General features: G+C 45.4%; 1 protein-coding gene across 6 annotated transcripts in view; it reads right to left on the minus strand.

Annotated features, from left to right (window-relative positions):
* LOC119965344 overlaps positions 1 to 26,786 on the minus strand; it is a 164,271-nt gene that overhangs the window by 37,200 nt on the left and 100,285 nt on the right. For 5 of the 6 annotated variants that reach the window (XM_038795979.1, XM_038795977.1, XM_038795976.1 and 2 more), the window contains exons 11-12: positions 3,367 to 3,473; positions 287 to 333 (exon numbers count right to left, since the gene is read on the minus strand). In XM_038795979.1, the coding sequence (XP_038651907.1) occupies positions 287 to 333; positions 3,367 to 3,473 (154 nt within the window). The remainder of the gene's footprint in view (positions 1 to 286; positions 334 to 3,366; positions 3,474 to 26,786) is intronic. The other variant, XM_038795974.1, reaches the window with a different exon arrangement.

Genomic DNA, 26,786 nt, shown 5'->3' on the forward strand with positions numbered 1-26,786 from the left:
AGCAGATTTACTAATAATGAAATTCTGTGCAAAGTATTTCTGATTTTAGATTATACATCATTGGAAATGCAAATGTTTTACTTCTTTTAGTGAAGTGCTGAAAAAGGAAATGCTGAAGGTATAAACATTAAAATGTTCTTTGATACAATTCTACATGCTTGTACGGAATCCTTTTTGAATGTTTAATGTCCGGGACGTTTTGCTCTCCGCAACTATGATTAATTAATTACTTGGAAATAGCAAATTAGAGATTATTCGAAATAACAATAGATGAATTGAAACTCACTTTGATGTTTGACCTTGGAAGTCATATTTCACCCTCACAGTCAATTCCTGAAAGAATAACATTCAAAGATAAAGGATAAGCTCTTTAATGTTGGAATTGTCCGAAAAACTGGCTGAGAAATTAGTCTGGGGTGGTGACTTGTGTCACTTGCCTAAACCAAGGAGTTAGTCACCACAGGCAAATTATTTGAGCAAAGACAATAATCTCGGACTACCTGTTGCGCTGACAGAGGCCCTCAGGTCAGTTCCAGGGTGGGGGATTAGAGTGGGCTATGGGGCAAGAAGTTGAACCCAATTCCTGCGCAGTCAGAGGGGAACGCCTATCCATTCCCAGCTTGAGATTATACTTGCCTGCTGTTGGGTGGTTGTTGCGATGGAGGCAGGGTTGCTGGACCGTCTTCAGCCAACATGGCCCAGCACATGTCCAGCTTATCTCCAGTTAATTTCTTAAAGGGGCCCTTTATTTTGCAGTAGGCCTATAAATTATGTATTTAAGGGGCCTAAGCATTTGCTTGGGAAATCTAAGAAAAGGTTGACACCAATACCTGCGGATTTAGTGAAGAATGTGCCACTGTTAAATTGGTATGCTTTGCCCCCATTTTACCCCTGAAAAAAAACATGCCATTCTATCCTACTTTGGTTTTGCTTGTGGCCATTCCGCACCATAAGAATTTTTACAAAGTCTTGGGGAAATTTTTATGATGAGTATTATTCACTCTTTTGTATAATTATTTTTTGTTCTTTATTACGAAGGAAAGGTGCAATAAGTAAAATCTGCTTCATTCTATGATAGTTATGAATGCCACTTCAACTAACTCATGCTTGATTTTTTTCAGTATTAAATTTCTATTTTAATAGTTTTCTAATATCTCCACAATGCTGAAATAGTTTTCAGAGTTGATGCCTTCAATAGATATTAAGAATTCATCCTGCCCCAGGTCCCTTTGTACGTCAGCATTTCCCAATCTATAACCATTTAAATAATACTCTGCCATTCTGTTTCTCCATTCAAAGTGCTTAACTTCACATTTATTGAATGATTGATTTACTGTCAGATGTACCGAAGTACAGTGAAAAATATTTTACTGCGGCCAAGGGAACGTACACGGTATGTTCAGCTGCAACTGCCACATATTTGTCCACTTACTGAATATGTCTAAATCACTTTGATGCCTCTTAGCATCCTTACCTTTCCACCGAGTATTGTGTCAACAGTAAACTTAGAGATATTACTTTGGGGCGGCACGTGGCACAGTGGTTAGTATTGCTGCCTTCGGCACTGAGGACCCGGGTTCGAATCCCGGCCCTGGGTCACTGTCAGTATGGAATTTGTACATTCTCCCCATGTCTGCTTGGGTTTCACCCCCACAACCCAAAGATGTGCAGGTTAGATGGATTGGCCACGCTAAATTACCCCTTAATTGAAAAAAATTATAATAATTGGGTACTCTAAATTTAAAAGAAAATGTTACTTTTAGTTCCCTCATCCAAATCATTGACATATATTATGAATATCTGGTGCCCAAGCACTGAAGCCTGCAGGATCCCAACCGTCACCTCGTACCACTCTGAAAAAGGCCCATTTATTCCTACTCTCTGTTTCCTGTTTGCTAAATATTGTCCATGGCAATATTTTACCCCCAATCCCATGAGTTTAATCTTGCACACTAACCTCTTATGTGGAACTTTATAAAAAGCTTTCAGAAAATCTTTTCTGGCCCACAATTTTCCCTTAATTGACATAATTGGATCTTATCAGTATATTGAAAGAACTTCGCTGGAGCTTAGAAGAGTGAGAGGTGACTTTCTTGAAGCATATAAGATGAGTATAAGCATGGCATGGTGGCACAGTGGTTAGCACTGCGGCCTCATAGCTCCAGGGACCCAGATTTCATTCCGACCTCAGGTGACTGTGTGGAGTTTGCACGTTCTCTATGTGTCTGTGGGTTTCCTCCGGGTGCTCTGGTTTCCTGCCTCAGTCTAAAGATTTGTAGGTTATGTGGATTGTCCATGCTAAATTGCCCCTTAGTGTCCAAAGGTTGAGGTGGGTTATGGGGATGGGGCGGGGGTGTGGGCATGGGTGGGGTGCTCTTTCAGAGAGTCGGTCCAAATGGCCTCCTTCTGCACTGCAGGAATTCTATGAGATTCTATAAGATCCTGAATGATCTTGACAAGATGAATGTGGAAAGGATGTTTCCTCTTGTGGGTGAGTCCAGACCTATGAGGCAAAGTTTTAAAATTAGGGCTCTCCCTTTTAGCACAGCGTTGAGGAGAGGTTTTAACTCTTGGAGGGCTGTACAGCTCTCTGCCTCAGAAAGCAGTGGATGCTGGGTCACCGAATATTCTTAAGGCGGAGGTAGATAGATTATTTTTAGGCATGGGAATCAAGGGTTATCGGAATTGATGGGAATGCGGAATTTGAAACAGAATAGCCATGATTATATTCAATGGCAGAGCAGGCTTGAAGGGCAGAATGGCCTTTCTTTGCTCTCATATCATATGTTCATATGTTCAGAAGGACATTGCTGTTGTCTCACTGACATGCTCAGAAGAACAGGTAAAGATCAGCAATGACGTGGCATCGAAGACGCTAAGTGACCAATCTCATTTTAATTGGCAGAAACCAAAAAAGTGAAGGTGTGTGGAAATTTAAAATTGGGATCTCTACCAAAAAAGTGGGGGCTGTGTGGAAATTTAAAATTGGGATCTCTGTCATCATTTGCCATCCACCTAGTTTCTCTTACTTCGTAGCATATTATTCTTTCTCTAATGATCTTGAATGATGCTGCCACACTTATGCCATCATTGGATAACCCGACAGAATATTAAGCTTTGGATGCAAAGAAGTACATGGTCTCGCAGAACATTGTTTTTTTGTGATGGAGGATTTCTAAAAAATTCACCATATTCCAAATCTTATCATTTATCCTGGGGAGTATTGTCATTTGTCCATTCTTCAAAATGTACATGGCGCAGAATAAATCATTTTCACAAAATTCCTTTTGCAGCAGTCATGACAAATAGCAACAGATTCAAAGTGCAAAAGCTGCAAAAGATATTCAACCATTATTGTCCTATTACCGTTTTTAGTGGTTGTCTTGGATCCCATGTCTCCTCTGGCGTGTTTTGCTTTGGGGACTGAAATCTTTGATTGACATCTGGAAGTTTGAGTACATCAGCCAGTTCTTCTGGATGAAGCAAGAACATATCAAATCAACTGTCATTTAATTATGCTTCCTGGGATTAAAATACAATTGCGCTGTATTTGAAATGTGACTAATTAGGAGCAATAGGAACATTCCAGAATAAAAGTTACTTTGTGATAATGTCAGTTCCCTCACGTTATTTGGAATTTCGCTCTGTGGGGATAGTCAACATGTTGATGAAATGGTGTAGCCATCTCAGATGGCCACCTGCAAAGGACCATGGGAATTATGGCCAACCCAGGACTCAGACACACTCAGAGTTTGTGTGTGTATTTGCAACCCAGATAGCTAGATGCGATCGAAACCCCCACTCGTTTGCATTCCCCAGAACAAAAGGACTGTACGCCGGTAACCGATACAGATGCTGACTAACCGGCGCCACTCCCTTTGCTAAGAACGCCTAAACAGCCAAGGTCAATGACCGCTCAGGACACGCCCAGCCATCAAGGCACCTGCCCCTTTATTAGCCAAAATCGAAGGCAGTGATTGAAGCCTGTCGAATTATTGGGTCCAAAGCTAATGACCGCCCCAAAGAGCACAAAATCCCAGAGGGATAAAAAGAGACACAGCCATGTGTTCGGTCTCTCTTGGCCCCGGCCTACGCCTAAAACCAAGTGCAGCATTACAACCAGAAGACAAGGTCAAGACCAACGATCGCTACCAGACGGATGAGCCCAGCAGAAACAAAGCCACTTCTTCTACCCAGCCACGCAAGATCCGAACAAAGGCCTTGTTCGCTTGCAAAGAGCTGGTTGCCTTGAAGTTAAGTATAGGTTATTGTAGTTGTTAGGTGTAGTTTGACTTGTAGTGTTTTATGTTGCATGTCGAAGTAATCCTTGTGTGTAAATAAACTACCTTTGAACTTGAACTGACTAACTGGTTGTTTGGTCTTTGATCGATATCCGGTAAAGCCTTGGAGTGGTATCATTTGATACCTGGCGACTCTGAAAAGCAATATTATCATTAATAACTGCCATATCTAGTTAATTTGGCAACATTATTGGTAATGCTGGTGAGATCTCGACGTAGAAGTGATTTTGACATTCTGAGAGAACCCACAAAACTTTGCATTAGAAATCCAATTGAGGAAAAGTTGGAGAAAACAAAAGTGTAAGGCCTGCATCGATCAAATCACGAAGATTCAGGGGCGGAATTCTCCGACCCCCACCTTTGGGGCGGCCCGACGCCGAAGTGGTTCACGCCACTCCGACACGCCAGGATTCCCCACCCGCCGGGGAGGGGAGAATTCCGGCCCAGAAGTGTGTATTAACCTGCATGCGTACTAACAGGGATATAAGGTACGAAAGGGAAAATGCTGGAAAATCTCAGCAAGTCTGGCAGTATCTGTAGGGAGAGTTTCCCTACAGATGCTGCTAGACTTGCTGAGATTTTCCAGCATTTTCCCTTTCATTTCAGGTTCCAGCATCCGCAGTAATTTGCTTTTATCCAGGGATATAAGGTAAACTTGTTAGATTTTGCGTAAAACTATCGGGGGTATTGTGAACCGGAAAATAGCCAAGGCCATACCCGCTGTTCGAATCACTGCCTTATTCCCCCTGTCCCAAATTGACGGTAGGAAAAGAGAAGTTAGAAGTGCAGCAAAAGAGAGCTTCGAGGTAGGAAAACAGAGATAATAGTACCAATGGCCACAAAAGCGATGAAACGCCTAATGAACCCGCAGGAACCCGAGGTCGCAGCGGCCAACAGAGCAGAGCAGTGCCCCATATGGGAATAAGAGTTAAGGAATTATTTGAAGGGGAAAGGATGGCCCCTTTGGTCTGAGTTTTGTTCAAGGGGTCAGGTCCAGGAAGCATAGGACAAACCTGGTGGGACAACCTAGCTGAGGTACAAAAGAATGCAGCGAAAGTTCGTAAGCCGATGGCAATAGTGTCCTGTTTGGCACAGTTGCGAGGCACAGAGGAGGTTGTGAGGACGCTCCACAGACAGCTAGTTGAGAATGAGGAGAAGAATAAGGGAAATTATAGTGAATGTGAAAAGATTAATGAGCAACTCCGGGAACAGTTGGCAGCGAAAGATAAAGAGATGGCTGATGTCAAGCGGGCACACCAATCTTGTTTAGTTCACCTTAGCAGCTTTCAGACCCAGTACTATAAAGTCTATCAAGATAAACAGCGCGCAATTTTGGTACGAGAAGAGACAGACAGCAGGTAGCACAGTTAACAGGACTATGCGCAGATTTAAAGGCAGCTTTCCGAGCGCTCCATAGCTCCACTACAGAACAAAGACAGCACAGTAGATCACGCGAAATGTAGACGACAAATAGAGAAGTTGCAGTCACTGCTTAAAAGCAAATTACTGCGGATGCTGGAATCTGAAAGGAAAGGGAAAATGCTGGAAAATCTCAGCAAGTCTGGCAGGGAGAGAAAAGAACTAACGTTTTGAATCCGATGACTCTTTGTCAAAGCTAACAGACAGAGAAAGTGGGAAATATTTATACTGTGGAGTGAGAATGAAAGATGAGTAGGTGTGGGGGGAGGGGAAGGGAGAAGCAAAGAGGAGAAAGGTGCAGCAAAGGTAGATAAGATTGGGGGGGGGGGGATTAAACGTATATTAAGAAAGAAATAAATGGTAAAAGACAGTTAAAATGAAATGTAGGTTAAAATGAAATGACTGCGCATTCAGGATCCTGACCTTTCTGTCGCTTGCCATTTTAACAAAAGACCCTGCTCCCATGCCACATGTCTGTCCTTGGCCTGCTGCAATGTTCCAGTGAAGCGCAATGCAAACTGGAGGAACAACATCTCATCTTCCGGTTAGGCACACTACAGCCTTCCGGCCTGAACATCAAATTCAACAACTTCAGATGATCAGTCCCACCTTGACCCATTTGTTTTTATTTCATTTCAACTGTCTTTTACCATTTCTTTCTTTCTTAATATACATTTAACTTACCCCCCCTCCCCAATCTTATCCACCTTTCCTGCACCTTTCTCCTCTTTGCTTCCCCCTTCCCCCCCCCCCCCCCCGCCCACACCTACAGTTCATCCTCTGATGTTAGTTTCCCTGCTGTTTGACCTTTCACATCTTTTGTCCTCTCTGGGGACTGCCATTAACACCCTTTCACCTTGGTATCTATGGCCATTAGTACCCAGTTTCCCTGGGTTTCTGTGGCTATGACTCATCTTTCATTCTCACTCCACAGTATAAATATTTCCCACTTTCTCTGTCTGTTAACTTTGACAAAGAGTCATCGGACTCGAAACGTTAGCTCTTTTCTCTCCCTACAGATGCTGCCAGACTTGCTGAGATTTTCCAGCATTTTCCCTTTCGTTGCAGTCACTGCTGTCAGTGCAAAACGGATTCAGAGATCCCTTTGGACAAGATTTACATGAGGAGAATGGCCCCAATTAGCAAGAACTGAATGAAACCGCCCACAGATATGTGGAGGATACCAAAAATCACAATAGAGCCCACCAGGCCCCGAAAAGGAAAGCACCCGCACCACCGACTGCACAGGCAGCACACCCCCATGAATCCAGTCACCACACAGCGCATGTCATCGGCTTGCTTTGAGCCTGATTTCATTTACACCACCCCATTAACCGTCACCCAATTGAGAGATACCTGCGGTAAAATTGAACCATTCGAACCCACCGCAGAGAGAGTACTACAGCAAACGGTTATGTATGGTCTAGACGAACTGGAGGAAGTTAAGCTTATAGTCATGAGCCTTGACCCGTCTGTTAGCTCAACTTTACCAGAACCCCAGAATGTAGGAGGAAGAACCCTACTGGAGATGAAAACGGCCATTTTAGATGCAATCGGGTACAACAAGAGAGACCCCATGGAAGCTTTGAACTATTGTAGGCAAAATAAGGGAGAGGATCCGACTGCATTTGCAGGTGGCCTTTGGATCCATTTTACAGCAGTATTTGAGGATTTGAACCGTGCACACTTAAATGAAGACGACACAACTAAATGGGCCGCAGTTTAGTCTCCCACGCCACAGAAGCAGGCCAAAAGGCTTGTGTAAATTACGACCCTGCAGACACTACACATAATGAAGTTTGGGTTTTAAAGCGACTCTCGAGAGCTTGGGAACAATCCCTACATGGGAAGGCAGATCAGGAAAAGGCAGAGGCGAATATGCACCCAGTCAGGACTAATCAGGACCCAGTATGAGTAAATGAGGGTAGACATGAAGGACAGCACCCCAGAGCACAGGCACCACAAGGTTGCTATAATTGTGGACACATGGGACATTACGCCCGCGAATGCCAACAAAACCCCCCGAACCATCAACGGCACCAACAATCGAACGCCCCACCTAGGAATAATGTTAGGCCCATACATAGCATTCGCGCCCGAATAGATAATGCAGTAATCAACACCACAGATTGACGGTGTTCGGACACCCCAACTTGGGTCTGCGATACACACTGGGACAAATTAGGCAGACCAATAGTCACAGCACAGTCCGGGGACATCCAGTAGAGTTCCTTTGGAACTCCTCCACAATGTTTCAGCACGACAAATGGCCCACCACAGACACCATCACCCTTAGTGAATTTACAGGACATGTACAACAGGGATACATTACAGCCCCCGTAGATATTCAGATGGGAACCATAAACACCAGGCACCCCATTGTTTTAGTCGACTTGCCCCAAACAGCCGAGCACATTCTAGGAATCGACTTTATGAGCTCCCACACCTTTCCTTTGACCCTATGAATAGGTGTATATGGAAAATGGCCAAAACAGCGAGAGCCCCCGCCATGCTCACAGTAGGGGACTACGAACATAGGATTAGCTCAATAGGAGACTATCGATTTGATTCGCAAACAATTAGTACAGACCAGACAATTAGAGAGGTCCTCAGAAAACATAAATCAGCCTTCGGCCAACACAAACACGATTGTGGGAAGATCCCAGGTATGGCCACAATTTCAGGTCCCGATCCCAAGCCCCAGAAGCAATACGGTTTCCTACAGCAAGCCGAGGGTGAGATCTCACGAGCTTACGAGATCAAGGAGTAATTTGGCCGTAGCCTCAACAAACTATGCCCCAATTTGGCCCCTAAAGAAACCCGACGGTTCATGGAGATTAACCATTGACTACCAAGAGCTCAACAAGGTCACCCCATTAGCAGCCCCACCGTTGCTACGAGTCCCGAAACCATGCTCAAAAAGTCAGTACACACAAAGTACTTTACAGTGCTGGACATTAGCAATGGCTTCTGTTCCATTCCCTTAGATAAGGTCTGTCAATACAAGCTAGCGTTCACATTCAAGGACAGCAGTATACGTGGACATGCCTCCTGCAAGGTTTCCACAACTCCCCCTCCATTTTTCACCAACAATTGGCCAACGGACTTTCCAAATTTTCCCGCCCCAAATGCCTTATTCAGTATGGGATGACTTGCTCCTACAGACGGACACAAAGGAAGAGCATGTTAAGCTTCTTTCAGAATTTCTAGGTCTCTTACAATCAATTGGATGCAAGGTTAACCAGATCCTAAAAGAAAAGGTCCTTTATTTAGGCACTATTATCACCCACGGGAAGAGAGAGTTTGAACACATACAAATTGAGTCAATAGTTAAATTGCCCCTGCCCCACAATGTCACTGTACTCCGGTCATTCTTAGGATTAATTGGATATTGTAGGAACCACATAGATGGTTTTGCCTCAAAAGCAGCCCCACTCTCATAGCTCCTAAAAAAGAACGCCCCATGGGAATGGCTTCCTCAACACACGGACGCCATCGATGAATTAAAACGTGCCCTAGGCACAGCCCCCGCTTTGCAAGTTCCAGGCCCACACTCTCCCTACGCCATAGAAGTAGCGACCACTGACCGAACCCTATCAGCAGTACTCCTACAGGAAAGACATGACAGCTTAGGACCCGTAGCCTCTGCCTCACGAATTTGGAATCCCGTACAGCAAGGATTTTAAGCCTGCGAATGGCACATGCTCGCAGTCTTTTGGGCAGTGCAGTATTTTGCATATATCACAGGCCTTAACCTAGTAATGATTTTAACCGAGCACACTCCAACGCAACTATTGCTAGATGGTAGGTTAAAGGGCAGTTCAGTCAGCCAGATTAGAGCAGATCGCTGGACGCTGTTGTTACAAGGAAAGGGCATTACAGTTAAACGCACAAAGACCCACACGTTTTTCGCAGACAACCTTCAGTATGCAGGAACCCCACACGAGTGCCAGATCATTGCAGCCAAACACCACACAGGACCTTTTATTCCGAAGTCACAACAGACACGAGCAGGCATTAGAACACAGAATCCCCAGACCACGGACACCCGATTTTTAAAAGATTTATGTGGACAGTTCCTCCACCATAAAAAATAAAAGAGAATGACTAGTTGTGGAATTTATGAGGAAGACACACAGGGACACGCATTAGAGGAAATATCTTTAAAATTGCCCAGCCACCTAGGATCACAAGCAGCCGAATTAGCAGCTATAGCATCTGTAGTGCAGCACCCAGATTCCTTTCCGAACCCAGCGGACATACATTCGGACAGTTTGTATGTCTGCAATAGTTTGACAGAATTCCTGCCCCTGTGGGAATCTCGAGGATTTGTACCTGCTGATGGTAAACGGCATTGTTCAATGAATGGATCGCACCTTGAAAGCGACCATTAGAAAAATGGTGCAACAGCATAACACCACATGGGACACAGTCCTCCCATTCACCCTTATGTTTATTAGGAACACAGTATCCAGTTCCACAGGTTTCACCCCCCCCCCCACACTCTCATGACCGGAGGGCGCATGAAAGGAACTGAATATTTATTAGGTCTCAATTTGGCGAGCCCCACAGTCGCCGCCCTCACCCATGAAAAAGCAGTCCAAAAATTCACGGAAAATATTAAAGCAACCCAGCTCGCTGCAGCTGTCCGACTAGGCACCAGGAAAAAGCAGAGTAAGGCCTGCTTTGATAATACAGTCCACCCCGTAGAGTATACATTCAGTCAGCAAGTGATGGTTTCCCTGTACAATCCCAGTTCGTTCCTCTCCCCTAAATTTGCAGGACCCTACTCCATTTCGGACAAAGTGAGCCCCTCTGTGTACAAGATAACGTACTCCAATGGTAAAACTGGTTGGCTCCACATCAACCAGCTCAAAGTCTATGGAACCCAATGTAGCCACTCCCACCACATCTCCCTGGCAATAGCAGATGATTCCATCGACAACCTAGTTCAACCCTCCCCCAGCCATGACAGCACATCCACGCCCACAGACCCGACCTTGTCTCAGCCCACAAGAATGGCTTTCCACCTTGAGCTTGATTCAGATGATAGCACCAGCCTCCCCGAATTGACCACAATCACTGACCACTGGTACAACCTCCCTGGCTCCAGTCACTCCAGCCCCTGGAACCACAACCAGGACATGTTTGGCCCCCAATATCCCCTTCCACAGCCAGAACCACAGCCACCGCCAAACAACAGTAATATTCCCTTCACTGCCATCCCCTACGCCTCATGTCAAACAAACCCCTTTTTGGCACCACGACAACTATTGTAGATTGGTAAGATATGACGATTCAGATTCCACGACGGCCCACGCAGTCACGGCAGATGGTGGCAATTGCGAGTCTGACTCCCGTTACGGTGACCCTTTTACAACACTTTTCAACACAGAACTCGGAGGTGTCCAGATGATGAGAAAAAGGAGCCGCATAAGAATTACGGTGTCCTACTTACTGATGGAGCCTGCCCTCAACAGCGTGCGATCCATCTCCCGCGCCACTACCCTCGCCCCCGCCACTCCCTCCCAGAACAAGGATAGAGTCCCTCTCGTTCTCACATTTCGTCCCACCAACATCCGTATGCAAAGCATAATCCTCCGCCATTTTCGCCAACTCCAGCATGATGCCACCACCAAACACATCTTCCCTTCACTTCCTCTGTCAGCATTCCACAGAGACCGTTCCCTCCGAGACAATCTAGTCCACTCCTCCAGCATACCCAGTACCTCTCCCATCATCCATGGCACCTTCCCATGCAATCGCAGAAGGTGTAACACCTGCCCCTTTACCTCTTCCATGATTAACATTCCAGGCCCAAAACACTCATTCCAGGTTAAGCAGCGTTTCACTTGCACCTCTTTCAATCTGGTCTATTGCATTCACTGCTCCCAATGTGGTCTCCTCTATATCGGAGAGACCAAACGCAAACTGGGTGATCGCTTTGCTGAGCATCTTCGGTCTGTGCGCATTCAGGATCCTGACCTTCCTGATGCTTGCAATTTTAACAAACGACCATGCTCCCATGCCCACATGTCTGTTCTTGGCCTGCTGCAATGTTCCAGTGAAGCGCAACGCAAACTGGAGGAACAACATCTCATCTTCCGGTTAGGCACGCTACAACCTTCCGGCCTGAACATCAAATTCAACAACTTCAGATGATCAGCCCCACCTCGACCCATTTGTTTTCATTTCATTTTAACTGTCTTTTACCATTTCTCTCTTTCCTGCACCTTTCTCCTCTTTGCTTCCCCCTTCCCCTCCCCCCACACCTACAGTTCATCCTCTGATGTTAGTTTCCCTGCTGTTTGACCTTTCACATTTCTTGTCCTCTCTGGGGACTGCCATTAACACTCTTTCCCCTTGGTTTCTGTGGCCATTAGCACTAAGTTTCCCTGGGTTTCTGTGGCTATGACTCATCTTTCATTCTCACTCCACAGTATAAATATTTCCCACTTTCTCTGTCTGTTAGCTTTGACAAAGAGTCATCGGACTCGAAACGTTAGCTCTTTTCTCTCCCTGCAGATGCTGCCAGACTTGCTGAGATTTTCCAGCATTTTCCCTTTCGTTTCAGATTCCAGCATCCGCAGTAATTTGCTTTTATCCAGGTTTTAATTAATGTTGGCCTGACACCCAATTTCTTGATACAGTCATAGCTATTCTTCCGACGCCATTTACTGACCAATGGCTGTTAAAGGAACAATTGTTGGATCTCACATGTGTTACAAATTCTTTCCTCTCGTTTCGGTCACCCAGGTAGGGAGCAACGGCACTAATCCCCACCCTGCCTGAGGACCCCAAATGCATCTATTCAGCTCAGCTCGGGTAGTGGAGCAACGGCACTGATCACAGCCCTACCCAGAATCCCACCCATTCTTGCCCTGCCACGGTCCACACACACCTCATGTTCCCATCACTTCGAGTACTCTGCAACGTTTCTTTATACTTTTCACTGTCTTTGGCAGGTCTTAGTTTTCCCTTCCCTGCTCTTATTGTGGTTTAAAGAATTCCCTTTGCCACAGTCTGTACACTCAACTCTTTACCTTCTGCGACTCTTTGGTCACTTCCCCACCTGTTATTTACATGTTTGACACACTTGCTTGCCACATATATCCTGCCATATGCGAACTATCTCTGGACCCTGGGACGAAGAAACTTTATGAAACTGGCCGGCCAGAAATTTGGCTGGCTAAGATAAGCCTCAACCTCCCATGTTTGTGATTTAAGAAAGACTGGTCAAAGAAATTGTCCGTTCACTCCAAGCATCGACCACAAGCTGCGAGAGTCTGTGTACTTTAAAAATTTGCATTTCTTGTCTCTCCAAAATGGTATTTTAAAAGAAAATGAGGGAGTCACACATGGTAACGCTTCTAATGGGTAATTGAAGTTAAGGAGAGAAAGAAAAACAAAACGAGATGTTAACCAAAGATAATAACAGATATTATGCTTGCCCCCCAGGAATATACGAAGAATGGAAGACAGAAGTCAAGATGAAGACAGGACTGGTGACCTCCATTGTGATCATCGTTGGACTCCTACAACTGCTCGCGTTACAAGCCTCTGTACCCTACACCACACCAGCCCCGAACATGACCACACAACATGACACCCCTAGCCCAGACACACCCCACCACTCATAGAGATAAACACTGATACCTCCACTTGGTGCGAAAACATTGTTAAATGGTATGCCCTTTCATTCCACAGTAGAGGCCCTTCTGGTGATAGCGATAATCTGCAGCGTCATCCAGACACTTAGACTCCGCAAATGGCAAAAAAGAGCCTCCCGCTCCCTGATATATACATTCCCAGCCCCCTTCTTCGGAATTCACCCAACCCAACAGACAATGTAACCACCGATAACAATAAAGATTGTACACCTCTGTAACATTGATAAGTTAAGTAGAAATGTGATGCTGCCATTGGTTCAAAACTTTTGTATTGTATATAAGTTTCTTTTTATATTCGCCAGCAGCATGAGAGTAGCTTAGGTAGCGATAGTTAGATATTCCCTTGTGCGAATAAGTTAAATGTGTAACAGTTGAATGTTTTAGAGTGACCCCTTAGAGATTCTGAATGTATGATGTGTTAATAAAACTTAGGTAAATGCTCCAAAACATACGACAGAGTAGTGTTGAACCTGTCCTTGACCAAGGGTAACCGGCATACCAAGGGCGGATGAGGGATTAACGGTGTGATCCAACATGCTTCGCGTCAGGATCAAGAGGACAGGATGTAGCCATCTCAAATGGCCACCGGCAAAGGACCATGGGAATTATGGCCAACCCAGGACTCAGACACACTCAGAGATTGTGTGTATATTTGCAATCCAGACAGCTGAATGAGATCGAAACACCCGCTCGTTTGCATTCTAATGGCCCATTTTCCCAGAACAAAAGGACTGTACTCAGGTAACCAATGCAGATGCAGACTAACCGGTGCCACTCCCTTTGCCAAGAAAGCCCAAACGGCCAAGGTCAATGACCGCTCAGGACACGCCCAGCCATTAAGGCACCAGCCCCTTTATTGGCCAAAATCGAAGGCAGTGATTGAAGCCTGTAGAATTATTGGATCCAAAGCTAATGATCGCCCCAAAGAGCACAAAATCCCAGAGGGATAAAAAGAGACACAGACATGTGTTTGGTCTCTCTTGGCCACAGCCTACGCCTAAAACCAAGTGTAGCATTACGACCAGAAGACAAGTTCAAGACCAACGATCGTTACCGGACGGATGAGCCCAGCAGAAACGAAGCCACTTCTTCTACCCAGCCACGCAAGGTCCGAACAAAGGCCTTGTTCATCTGCAAAGAGCCGGTTGCCCTGAAGTGAAGTATAGGTTATTGTAGTTGTTAGGTGTAGTTTAACTTGTATTGTTTTATGTTGCATGTCGAAGTAATCTTGTGTATAAATAAACTATCTTTGAACTTGAACTGATTAACTGGTTGTTTGGTCTTTGATCGATATCCGGTAAAGCCTTGTGGTGGTATCATTTGATACCTGGCGACTCTGAAAAGCAATATTATCATTAATAACTGCCATATCTAGTTAATTTGGCAACAATGGAGATAGTAGCAAGTCCAAGTTTAATCATCAGCGAGGATTTTTGTTCCATAGTCCCTTCGATTTCAGGTGGTCCAAATCTATGTTTTTACAGATCATGCTTCGATTTTGGATGATATGCGATGAAAAGTAATTACCACTAAGCATCTGCTCCCCATTTACGTGATGTCCTTTGGGGTACAAAAGTAAGTGATGATGGTAGCAGTCTCTGGATGAGAGATCTTCCCCTGAAGTGCGTCAGCTGCCAAACATGCCATACATTCTGAGCATTTCTCTGACGTTGAAAATGAACTTGTGGAGTCACCGAAAAACTGCTAATATTGAAGCAGGAGACCTGTAGGCCACTGCCAGCCTGCGCTCGCTCCCTTCCCATTCACCTCCGCTGCACAGGAGTTGGCACAATTTGCCAGGACTCCGACTGACCAGCCACATTGGGATGCCTGACTGGTGCCACAGTCAACTCTTTGTGGGCCTGAAGCTCAACATGGATGAGCCTCAGAACATATCTACAAGGGACAATTTTAGGCACGCTGCCCACTCCCGCCAGTTTCTTGTGCAAAACCAATTTCCCTGCCCTGATGTCTCCTAGATTCTGGTCGCTAATGTGAAGGCAAAAGCCTGAGTAATTACAAGACCAGTTTTTTACTTTCACCAACTTTATTAGTCACATTGGATGAAAATGTAATTCTTTGTGACTGGAGGCATTCACGTTCCTGCCAATTTTATCTGTCAAATACACTCCCCTTCCTAAAGCAACAATTAATTGGCAGGGTATTTTATCTCAGCTACCAGCCATCCTATGATGTCTCATTCAAGCAGCCATTGCAAATACGTGGATTCATCTTTGTGTGCTGTTAAACTATTCAAAGCACAGGACCATCACAGCTGAGGTAAATAATAAACGCAGTAATTGCAGAGACTGGTGGATGCTGAGCAAGAATACAAACCCTGACTTCCAGTGTCCACGATGAACGTGTGTGCAGGAAGTGTCATGGATAGCACATTTAGAGAGGTGGTCACACCCTAGGCCAGCACGGCAGCTCAGTGGGTAGCACCGTTGCTTCACAGCTCCAGGGTCACAGGTTCGATTCCTGGCTTGGGTCACTGGCTGTGTGGAGTCTGCACGTTCTCCTCGTATCTGCGTGGGTTCCTCCGGGTGCTCCAGTTTCCTCTCACAAGTTAAAGGAGGTAAGCTACAGAGGTCTTGGATGCTTGGTAGTCATTTTCCAACAATCCTTGGATTCTGTGCTAAAGATTAGGAAAATTGCCAGTGTGGTACACTTGTTCAAAAAGGGAAGGAGAGGAAATACAGGAGACTACAGGCTAGTTAGTCTAACTTTAATTATTGGAAAAATATCAGAATGGATTATTAAGTAGAGAACAGCAGTGCATTTGATAAGTCATAATCTAATCAACCAGAGTCAGCATGGTTTCATGAAGGAAACATCATGTCTGAAAATCTCAGAATTATCATACAATTTACAGTGCACAAGGAGGCCATTAGGCCCATCGGGTCTGCACCGGCCCTTGGAAAGAGAACCCTACTTAAACCCACACCTCCACCCTATCCCAGTAACCCAGTAACTCCTCCTAACCTTTCTGTTCACTAAGAGCAATTTAGCGTGGCCAATCCACCTAACCTGCACATCTTCGGACTGTGGGAGTAAACCGGAGCACCTCGGAGGAAACCAATGCAGACACGGGGAGAATGTGCAGACTCCGCACAGACAGTGGCCCAATCCAGGAATCGAACCTGGGACACTGGAACTATGAAGCACTGTGCTAACCACTGTGCTACCGGGCTGTCCATGAAGTTCTACCAGAGCTCTTTGAAGAGGTATCAGCCAGAGTAGACAGAGGAGAGCCAGTTGATATTGTATATTTGGATTTTTAAAAAGCATTTGATAAGGTGCCACACAAGATAGAAGGTGATGGTATTGGAGGTAATATTCTGGCATGGATAGAGGATTGGTTAATTGACAGGAAGTAGCGAGTAACGATAAGGGGGTCTTTCTCAGGTTGGAGGACAATAACCAGTGGAGTGCCACAGGGATCAATGCTGGGACCACAGCTCTTTACTCTATATATATTAATGATGTGGAGGAAGGGACAGAGTGCACTGTGGCCAAATGCGTGGATAATTCAAAGATGGGAGAGAAGGAAGGTCATAAGGACGATGTAAATAGTTTACAGAGATATATTGACAGGGTAAGTGAATTGCCAGAAAACTAGCAAATGGAATTCAGTGTGGGAAAATGTGAGATTGTTCATTTTGGAAGGAATAATGAGAAGGTGGTTTACTATTTAAATGGAATATTCTGTGCTTTTGGTCCCTTATTTAAGAAAATATATAGAATTGGAAGCAATAGAGAGGAGGTTTAATCGGATGATCCATGGTGTGGAGGGACTGCCATATAAGGAAAGATTAAATAGGTTGGGTGTGTACTCCTTGCAGTTCAGAAGAATGAAAGGAGATATGATATGATATGGATCTTGGGGAGTTAAACAGGGTAAATGTTGGGAGGATGTTTTCACTCATGGGAGAGTGTAGGACCAGAGGGCATAGTCGCAGAATAAAGAGGTGTTGATTTAAGATGGATTCGAGGAAGAATTTGTTCTCTTAAAGAGTGATGAATCTTTGGAATTCTTTACTCCAGGAAGCTGTGGAGGCAGAGCCCTTAAATATTTTCAAGGCTGAGATCGATAGGTTTATAGTGAGTATTAGATGAGCCACGATTTTATTAAATGGCAGAGCTGGTTTGATAGGCTGAATGGCCTACTCTGTTCCTATTTCTCATGATCTTATGTTCGTATAGTCTTCACTAACTAAAGGGTGCGGATGCCAGTTGTAGCATGTTTACCCTGATTAAACATCAAGCGTTGGATATTGCTGTTCTGTACGGCTGTTGGATAAACCTTTGGAACCCTGAATGGAACTTAGATTGAATCTTAAGACCCATTCCTCATTTTATGATGTAAACTATTCTTCACTTTGTAAACTTTACAAGTGAATTCATCGTTAAATTAAATATATTGAAATAGACCAAAATGAGATAGCAGCAAATACTGGCAGCACGACAGCAACCACAAGTAAGTCTCCACTGGAGTTATATGCTTTTGGAAGCTCCATCTATAACCCTTTCATCACCAACAACAGTGCAGTGGAGGTTGAAATGTGCCTTTGGCAGGTAGGGAGTTAGATAAATATCAGCTGAAAAATAGCAGATCTTGACTATGTTTGGAAATATTTTCTTTCGTCAGAATCTAAGAATTAGACAGTTTTAAATTATCCAACCAAGCAGCCAAAGCAAATGGCTGCTCACATGGAGTATTAACCAAAATCTACTCAACAACACTCAAAATTCTGAACCACATCACCCACTACAAGATGCAGTGCAGAATGTCAAGTTTCCTTGGAGAGCACCTTCCAACCCCGCCAGCTCTAGTATCTAGGAGAAGGGAAGCAGGTGCATGGAACCGCCTCCACCTGCAAGTTCCCCTCCGAGTCACTCACCATTTTGAATTGGAACAATGGACTTTTGTCTGACAGCCTGACACTGGGAGGAAAGGCATGTCGGTGGCAAACACGCATGGCTAGCGGGACTTCTGAATTTCATGGGTGGCAGCCAATTAAGTGGGCAGGCAGAAAAAAACCAAAATATTAAAAGAAATGACAGGACCATGTACTGGAGCGGAAACCTCTCTGGGCCGCAGGGCTGGCTTTCTTGCTCACAGCCCTTTCTTTCCTTCATATTGTCTCCCCCACATCACCAGAACACTCTGTCCATTTATCTGGAAGCCTCTTCATATGGAGGAAGATTATGGGGGAGGTTGGGGCAGGGAAGGGTTGATCCAAATAGCAAATTCTCCCTGTTACATATTGGTTGCCCATCCCCTTGGGGTGGGAAGCCTGTTTGATTCTCATCCTGCCGTTGGTAACATTTCTTGATGGAGGGACATAGTGGAGGAGCCAATCTCCCGCTGCCTTTGGGCCAATAACAAATTACCTTTATCGGCATTCCTACACTGTGGCTGGGTCAAAGTCCTGAAACTCCCTCCCGAATAGCACTGTGAATTTGGGCTGCAGAGGTTCAAGAAGGCGACTCACCACCACCACGCTCATATCCCACGAAAGAATTAAAGCGACTCAGGGGTCTGTTGTCTTTTTCAAAGTGTAGAGGTAGAAATTCATTAGCAATGGCCAAAAGGCAGAGATCAATCCCTGCACCTCAGCAGGTGCACTGGACATTTGATTTAGTGCCTCATTTAAATGATGCTGATGAGCAGGCCCAGGTAGCTTGCTGGCCAAGAGGCTTTGCATATTGGGCTGCTGTGTCCAAGGTAAGTTCGTAAAGGGGAAGGTGACTGGGAGGAGTGTGACCGGGAGAGATAGGTCAATCAGGATTGGGGGGTGGAGATCTGACCATAAACTGGGAGAGAGTGGGCATGGTGCAAGGCCCATTGGATGAGTAGTAAACAATGCAAACTCTGGATTTTTTGTAGTGTTTGTGGAGCACTGCAGTTCAGACACTATAAAAGCAAAATTTCAGTTCAGCAACAATTAAAACACTTGGGTGGCACACTCAGCTTGATTTCACTTTCACTTAACTCCCCCAGCTTTATTCTAACTGATTTTTAATCAGTAGGATAGCAGTCTGCATACTAAAAATGTTATTTATCATTTTCACTTCAGAATAGAAGCATAGAATGTTACAGCCCAGAAAGAAAGCATCTGGCCCGACATGTTTATGCCTGAGATGTTTCTCCCCCTCATCACTCCCCTCCCCCCCACTCTGCCAAAAAAGCTAATTAAAAGGCACTCGACATTCCAAAAAATTCAGCATGTTCATTGTTAAGCCGAAAATCCCACAAGCTGTTATCAGCAATTAGTCACATTTCTGAATCAAAAATCTTCTTGATTTCTTGAGAAGTCTTCTGACGTCACTTTGCTTGCTGCGACTTGCTCAACGCCACCCCCGTCTCCTGCTGCTCCGCATTCGGTAAGTAAAATCTTACTCAGATCCTGTTTCGTAAAAATGCTCCCTGCAATGACTTAGTCCCTACTAAATACTAGCCTGGCGTCACATTAAACACTCGTTACGCCCATCAAAAATCCAGCTCCCACAGGAAATGGAACTTCCCTCATCCTGAGTGGTTGCACCCTTGTCAATTGTATTGAACTTTTTAAGAACCAGACTTCCGCAACAGAAGAGCCATATGTTTATCAAAATCAATCTTCAAATAACTCTCAAAAAAGAGGCTGAAATAAAAATGTAATTACAAGTAGAGTGCATGCTGTTCTCTAATTATTCTGTTCCTGCTGAGTAAAATAACTGACACACTTTAAAATCACATCAAAACTATCTTTCAGAGATTCTTTTCGGAGAGACTATTAGCCGGATGGTTTAAACAAGAAAAAGGAACAGTGCCAGAGGACTAGCAAACAGCAAATATATTTTCTGAATTCAAAAGGGGAGACAGAACTAATTCAGGGAATAATGGAGGACTTAGCTAATGTCAGCGGCAGGGAAGATAATTGAATTGAAAAGAAAAACAAAATAGAGCCAGAGAACACAATAAAACATAGTCAGGACAGATTACTGAAAGGAAATTAATTTTCAATCAACTGTACTGACTCCTTTGAAGAAAAAGAGCAGAAGGGCGTACAATGTACTGGAAGTACTATGGGGGGTATTCTCCCCACCCCCCACGCCGGGTGGGAGAATCGCCAGGGCGCCACGCGAATCGCGCCACGCCGCCCCGACCCCCGCACACGATTCTCCCACCCCACCCCCTGAAACCAGTAAATTGCGCCGGGCCGCTCGGAGAATCGTCGCAAACGGCGAGTAGCACTTCTCTGGCCCGGATGGGCCGAGCGGCGGGCAAAAAAGTGACAGTCCCGCCAGCGCCGTCCACACCTGGTTGCTGCCGGCGGGTACTCGTCGCGAAGGCTTGGGGGTGGCTTGTGGGGGGTGAGGGTCTCCTTGACCGGGACTCCGAAGGGGTCTGGCACGCGATCAGGGCCCACCGACCCACCGATCAGTGGGCTGGCCTCTACCCGCCCGCCCCCCCCCCCCCCCACCCCCCCAGGCCTACTTACCACCACGGCTTGCCCCTGAACACTGACCCCATGTTGGGTCGGGGCCGGCGCGTGTAAGAATTTCCCTGCGCATGCGCAGGATGGCGCGGCACCCATTTGGCGCCACGTAAGGAGGCTGGAGCAGCATGAACCGCTCCAGCACTGTGCTGGCCCTGTGGGGGCCAGAATAAGTTGTGCCCGGGCCCTGTTCGCGCCATCGTAAAACGCGACGGCATTCACGACGGCGCAAACACTTGGCCTCAATATCAGAGAATCGCCCCCTATATGTGACTGTCAGAATGTCTCTGATAAAATGCCACATTAGAGACGCATGATAAAGGTCACTGTGTATGGAGTCTGGGGCTGCTGGCATGTTGGATTGAAAGGTATTTACAAAACAAAATATATAGAGGGTACGGGTTAAGTGCTGGAATCGCTTCCAAAAATGATCCAGAGATGCTGCTGAAATTTGCAGATGATATCAGATTGCATGACTGATAACGAGGCCTGACCCTCAGAATGGACTGGACATCCAATGGATAGGCTTGGAATAAATAGAACACATGGAAACTTAAAATGAGCTCTTTTAAAATGGGGTTACATTAAAACTTCCATTTTACACTTGGGTATTTAATTAAAACATCCGATCCCTCATCTGGTATGAGTTAGCTGATCTCAGTTAGGGGCGGTGTCAGGAATGTTAAAATTGGTCTCGGCATCTTGGGTTGAAAGCAAATCAAATGAATAAAAACAAGCCCATGATTCTGGGATTGGCAGCCAGTAACCTTTGCTGGTTATACTATTTGTGCACAACAGAGGGGAACTAGCTTAAACTCAACTAAACTGGCCCTACACCATGGCATTGCTTGTCAACAACACTTACTGCAAATTATAACTGAACATTGGCCCCAAGGGCAAACTACTGGGTGCTCTATAGTAATATACTTCAGCAAGTATCAATGCCTTCAAGAGAGAATTAGCAAAGGGAAAAAAACAATCTAATTTATTTTTTTAAATGAGTTTGCCCAACTTGTTGAGTGAGTTCTGATAATGTTTTCATTGGGGTATTCCCATGGAGCTGTCATTGAAGTCTAATTTGGCATAACTAAAGCAGGTCAAGTTGAATTCTTCACATATTTATCTGAACCATTTACCTGAACCACCCTGACCCGAATCCTTTTGTTCTAATCATTAAATATTTGTCACTGAGTCATGCTTAAGCCTCTTTAATTCAACTACAAATTGAAAACCAAGGTATAATTGAACACCTTGAGGTCAAAAATTACAATATGATTCCACGCATTTCATGATGTTGCAATTTGTTTATTCTTTTGCAGAGTGTGAGTGTTGCTGGCTAGGCCAGCATTTATTGCCCATCCCTGACTGCCCTTCAGAAGGTGGTGGTGAGCCACCCCCTGAGCCGCTGTAGTCCCTGTGCTGTAGGTACACTCAGAGTGCTGTTAGGAAGGGAGTTCCGGGTTTTGACTCAGTGACAGTGAAAAAACCCCCGATATGGTTCCAAGTTAGAATGGTGTGCGGCATGGAGGGGTGGTGATCCCATGTGACTGCCTGCCCTTCACAGTGGATGAAGTCACGGTATTTGAAGGTGCTGTTGAAGGAACCTTGGTGAGTTGCCACAGTGCATTTTTTAGATGGTACACCCTGCTGCCATTATGTGTCTGTGGTGGAGGAAATGAATATTGAAGGTGGTGGATGGAGTGCCAGTCAAATGGGTTGCTGTGTCCTGGATGGCATTGAGCTTCTTAAATGTTGTTGGAACTGCACTCATCTAGGCAAGTGGAATGTAATCCATCACAGTCCTAACCTGTGCCTTGTAGATGATGGATAGACTTTGGGGAGTCAGGCGATGAGTCACTCACCGCAGGATTATCAGCCTCTGACCTGCTCCTGTAGCCATAGTATTTGTATGGTTGGTCCAGTTCAGCTTCTGGTCAATTGTAACCAACAAGATGTTGATAGAGGGGGATTCTTCAATGGTAATGTAATTGAAGATCAAAGGAAGATGAATAGATTCTCTCTGGTTGAAGATGGTCATTGCATTTATGTGGTGTGAATATTACTTGTCATGTATCAGCCCAAGCCTGACTGTTGTCCCAATATTGCTGCATATGGGAATTGACTGCTTCAGTATTGGATGAGCTACTAATGGTGTGGAACATTGTGCAATCATCAGCAAACATCGCCACAAGGAAGGCCATTGATGAAGAAGTTGAAGATAGTTGGGCCTAGGACACTAACCTGAGGAACTCGTACAGTGATATCCCAAGACAGAGATGATTGATCTCCAATAAGCACAACCATCTTGCCCTGTGAATCTCTTTCATAGGCTTTCAAATTTTATAATGCTCGACACTTCAAGAAACAGACTGATGACTCAGAGATTGTTCCTCAAAACTTATAAACTTCAAAAAACATGATAGAAAAAGTAGTCATAAAATAGATAATCTGCCAAATACTTCACTGCATGATTTGAGGATCAAAGTCGAGTAAATCAAATGAAAGTGATTCATGGGCATCAAAATAATTTCACACAAACAGGAGTTGCTACTTCGTGGTGAATAAACATGTCTCATTTCTATGCGATTTGCCCAACTCAGAGATAATTCTATAATCATTTCAGAGGGCTGAATTTTATGTTCCATGCGGCAGAACGTTGTTCCCGTTGCCGGCCTGTCCAACAGCTTCTGTGCCCAATGAATAGACACTTAAGGACTTCTTCCTGCTGCAGGAAGGCCATGCTAAGTGCTCAGGCGACCAGCTGAAGCACTATGGCCAGCCAGGGTGGGAGTGGGGTTTCTTCCTGTTTATACAAGAGCATATGGGGGGTGCACGGTAGCACAGTGGTTAGCACAGTTGCTTCACAGCTCCAGGATCCCAGGTTCGATTCCTGGCTTGTGTCACTGTCTGTACGGAGTTTGCACTTTTTCCCACATCTGCGTGGGTTTCCTCCAGGTGCTCCGGTTTCCTCCCACAGTCCAAAGATATGCAGGTTAGGTGGATTGGCCATGATAAATTGCCCTTAGTGTCCAAAAAGGTTGGGTGGGTTTACTGGGTTATTGGGATGGGGTGGAGGTCTGGGCTGAGGTATGGTGCTCTTTCCAAGGGCCGGTGCAAACTCGATGGGCTGAATGGCCTCCTTCTGCAGGAGGCCTTTCAGCCCATTGACACAATGCAGGCTCTTTGCAGAGCAATCCAATCAGTCCTATTTTTACACTTAATCCCGTAACCTCAGTTTTTCTCCAACCTAGCCTTGTAGCTTTTTAAAAATTAGTTTACAGGATGTGGGCGTCGCTGGTTCGGCCTGCATTTACTGCCCTTCCCTAGTTGCCCTTCAGAACTTGGTGGTGAGCTGCCTTCTTGAACCGCTGCAGTCCTTGAGGTGTAGGTACACCTACTGTGCTCTAGGGAGGGAGTTCCCCGATTTTGTCCCAGCGACAGCGAAGGAACTGTGATATATTTCCAAGTCAGGGTGGTGAGTGACTTAGAACATAGAACATAGAACAGTACAGCACAGAACAGGCCCTTCGGCCCTCAATGTTGTGCCGAGCCATGATCACCCTACTCAAACCCACGTATCCACCCTATACCTGTAACCCAACAACCCCCCCTTAACTTTACTTTTATTAGGACACTACGGGCAATTTAGCATGGCCAATCCACCTAACCCGCACATCTTTGGACTGTGGGAGGAAACCGGAGCACCCGGAGGAAACCCACGCACACAGGGGGAGGACGTGCAGACTCCACACAGACAGTGACCCAGCCAGGAATTGAACCTGGGACCCTGGAGCTGTGAAGCATTTATGCTAACCACCATGCTACCCTGCTGCCCCGTGGAGGGGAACCTCTAGGTGGTGGGGGTCCGAGGTCTCTGCTGCTCATGCCCTTCCAGACGGTAGTGGTTGAGGGTTTGGAAGTTGCTGTCTGAGGAAACTTGGTGAGTTAATGCAGTGTATCTTGCACACTGCCACTTTTCGTCGGTGGTGGAGGGTTGGAATGTTTGTGGAAGGAGGAGCAATCAAGCGGGCTGCTTTGTCCTGGATAAAGCTTCTTGAGTGTTGTTGGAGCTGCACTCAAAGAACTAAGAACATACATAGCAGAAGGAGGTCATTCGGCCCATCGAGTCTGCACTGACCCGCTAAAGCACTCACTTCCACTCTAATCCCGAAACCCAATAACCCCTCCTAAACCTTTTGGACACTAAGGGTAATTTAGCATGGCTAATCCACCTAACCTACATATCATTGGATTGTGAGAGGAAACCGGAGCACCCGGAGGAAACCTACGCAGGCAAGTGGAGAGTATTCCATTACAATCCTGACTTGTGCCTCGTAGATGGTGGACAGGCTTTGGGGGGTCAGGAGATGAGTTACTCGTCATAGGATTCTTTACCTTTGACCTGCCCTGGTAGCCACAGTATTAATGTGGTTAGTCCAGTTCTGATTCTGATCGGTGGTAACCCCCAGTGTGTTGATTGTGGGGGATTCAGTGATGTTACTGCCATTGAATGTTAAGGGATGATGGTTAGATCGTCTCTTGTAGGAGATGGTCGTTGCCTGGCATTTGCGAGGCACAAATCTAACTTGCCGCTTGTCAGCCCATGTCTGGATATTGTCCAGGTTTTGCTGCATTTGTACATGGACTGCTTCATTGTCTGAGGAGGCTTTTGTATGGTCTAGAAGGGTGGGGAGAGTCAAAACCCTTGAGGAGTATAAAGAAAATAGGAAGGTACGTAAGCGAGAAATTAGGCGGGCGAGGAGAGGGGTCATGAAAAGTCCTTGGGAAATAGGATTAAGGTGAATCCCAAAGCTTTTTATTCATATGTAAAAAGAAAGTGGGTAATCAGGGAATGGTTTGGACCACTTAAGGACAGTGGGGAGAATCTATGCGTTGAGCCAGAGGAAATGGGCGAGGTACTAAATAAGTACTTTCCATTAGTGTTGACCAAAGAACAGGACTTTGTGGAAGATGATTCTTGAGCAGGGTGTGTGGATAGTCTGGGTCATGTTGACATCAGAAATGAGGAAGAATTGGGGGTTTTGAAAGACATTAAGATAGATAAATCTCCTGGGCCGGATGGGATTTAGCCCAGAATACTGAGAGAAGCAGGGAGGAAATTGTTGGGGCCTTGAATAACTTCTTTGTATCCTCATTGGCTACAGGTGAGGTCCCAGCGGACTGGAGAATAGCTAATGTGGTATCGCTGTTTAAGAAAAGTAGCAGGGATAATCCAGGAAACTATAGGCCGGTGAGCCTCACGTCGGTAGTAGGTGAATTATTGGAGAAAATTCTCAGGGACAGGATTTATACCCATTTGGAAATAAATGGACTCATCAGTAACGGACAGCATGCTTTTGTGAAGGAGAGGACGTGTCTCACTAATTTGATCAATTTTTTTGAAGAGGTGAGAAAGATCATTTGTGAGGGGAGGGCGGTGGATGTTGTTTGCATGGATTTCAGTACAGTCTTTAACAAGGTGCCTCATGGCAGACTGGTACAAAAGACAAAGTCACACGAGATCAGAGGTGAGGTGGCAAGATGGATACAGGACTGGCTCGCTCACATAAGGCAGAGGGTAGCAGTAGAAGGGTGTTTTTCTGAATGGAAGGTTGTGACTAGTAGTTTTCTACAGGGATTGGTGCTGGGTCCTCTCATGTTTGTAGTATACATGATTTGGAGGAAAATGTAGCTGGTCTGATTAGTAAGTTTGCGGATGCTACCAAGGTTGGTGGAGTGGCAGATAGTTGATGATTGTCAGAAGATACAACAAGGCATACATAGGTTGGAGACCTTGGCAGAGAAATGGCAAATGGAGTTTAATCGGGACAAATGTGGGGTGATGCATTTTGGTTGGTCTCACCTTGAGGGGAAATATACAATAAATGGAAAAACTATTAGGAATATAG

Source organism: Scyliorhinus canicula, chromosome 4 (assembly GCF_902713615.1).
Source record: "Scyliorhinus canicula chromosome 4, sScyCan1.1, whole genome shotgun sequence".
Taxonomy (NCBI): Eukaryota; Metazoa; Chordata; class Chondrichthyes; order Carcharhiniformes; family Scyliorhinidae; genus Scyliorhinus; species Scyliorhinus canicula.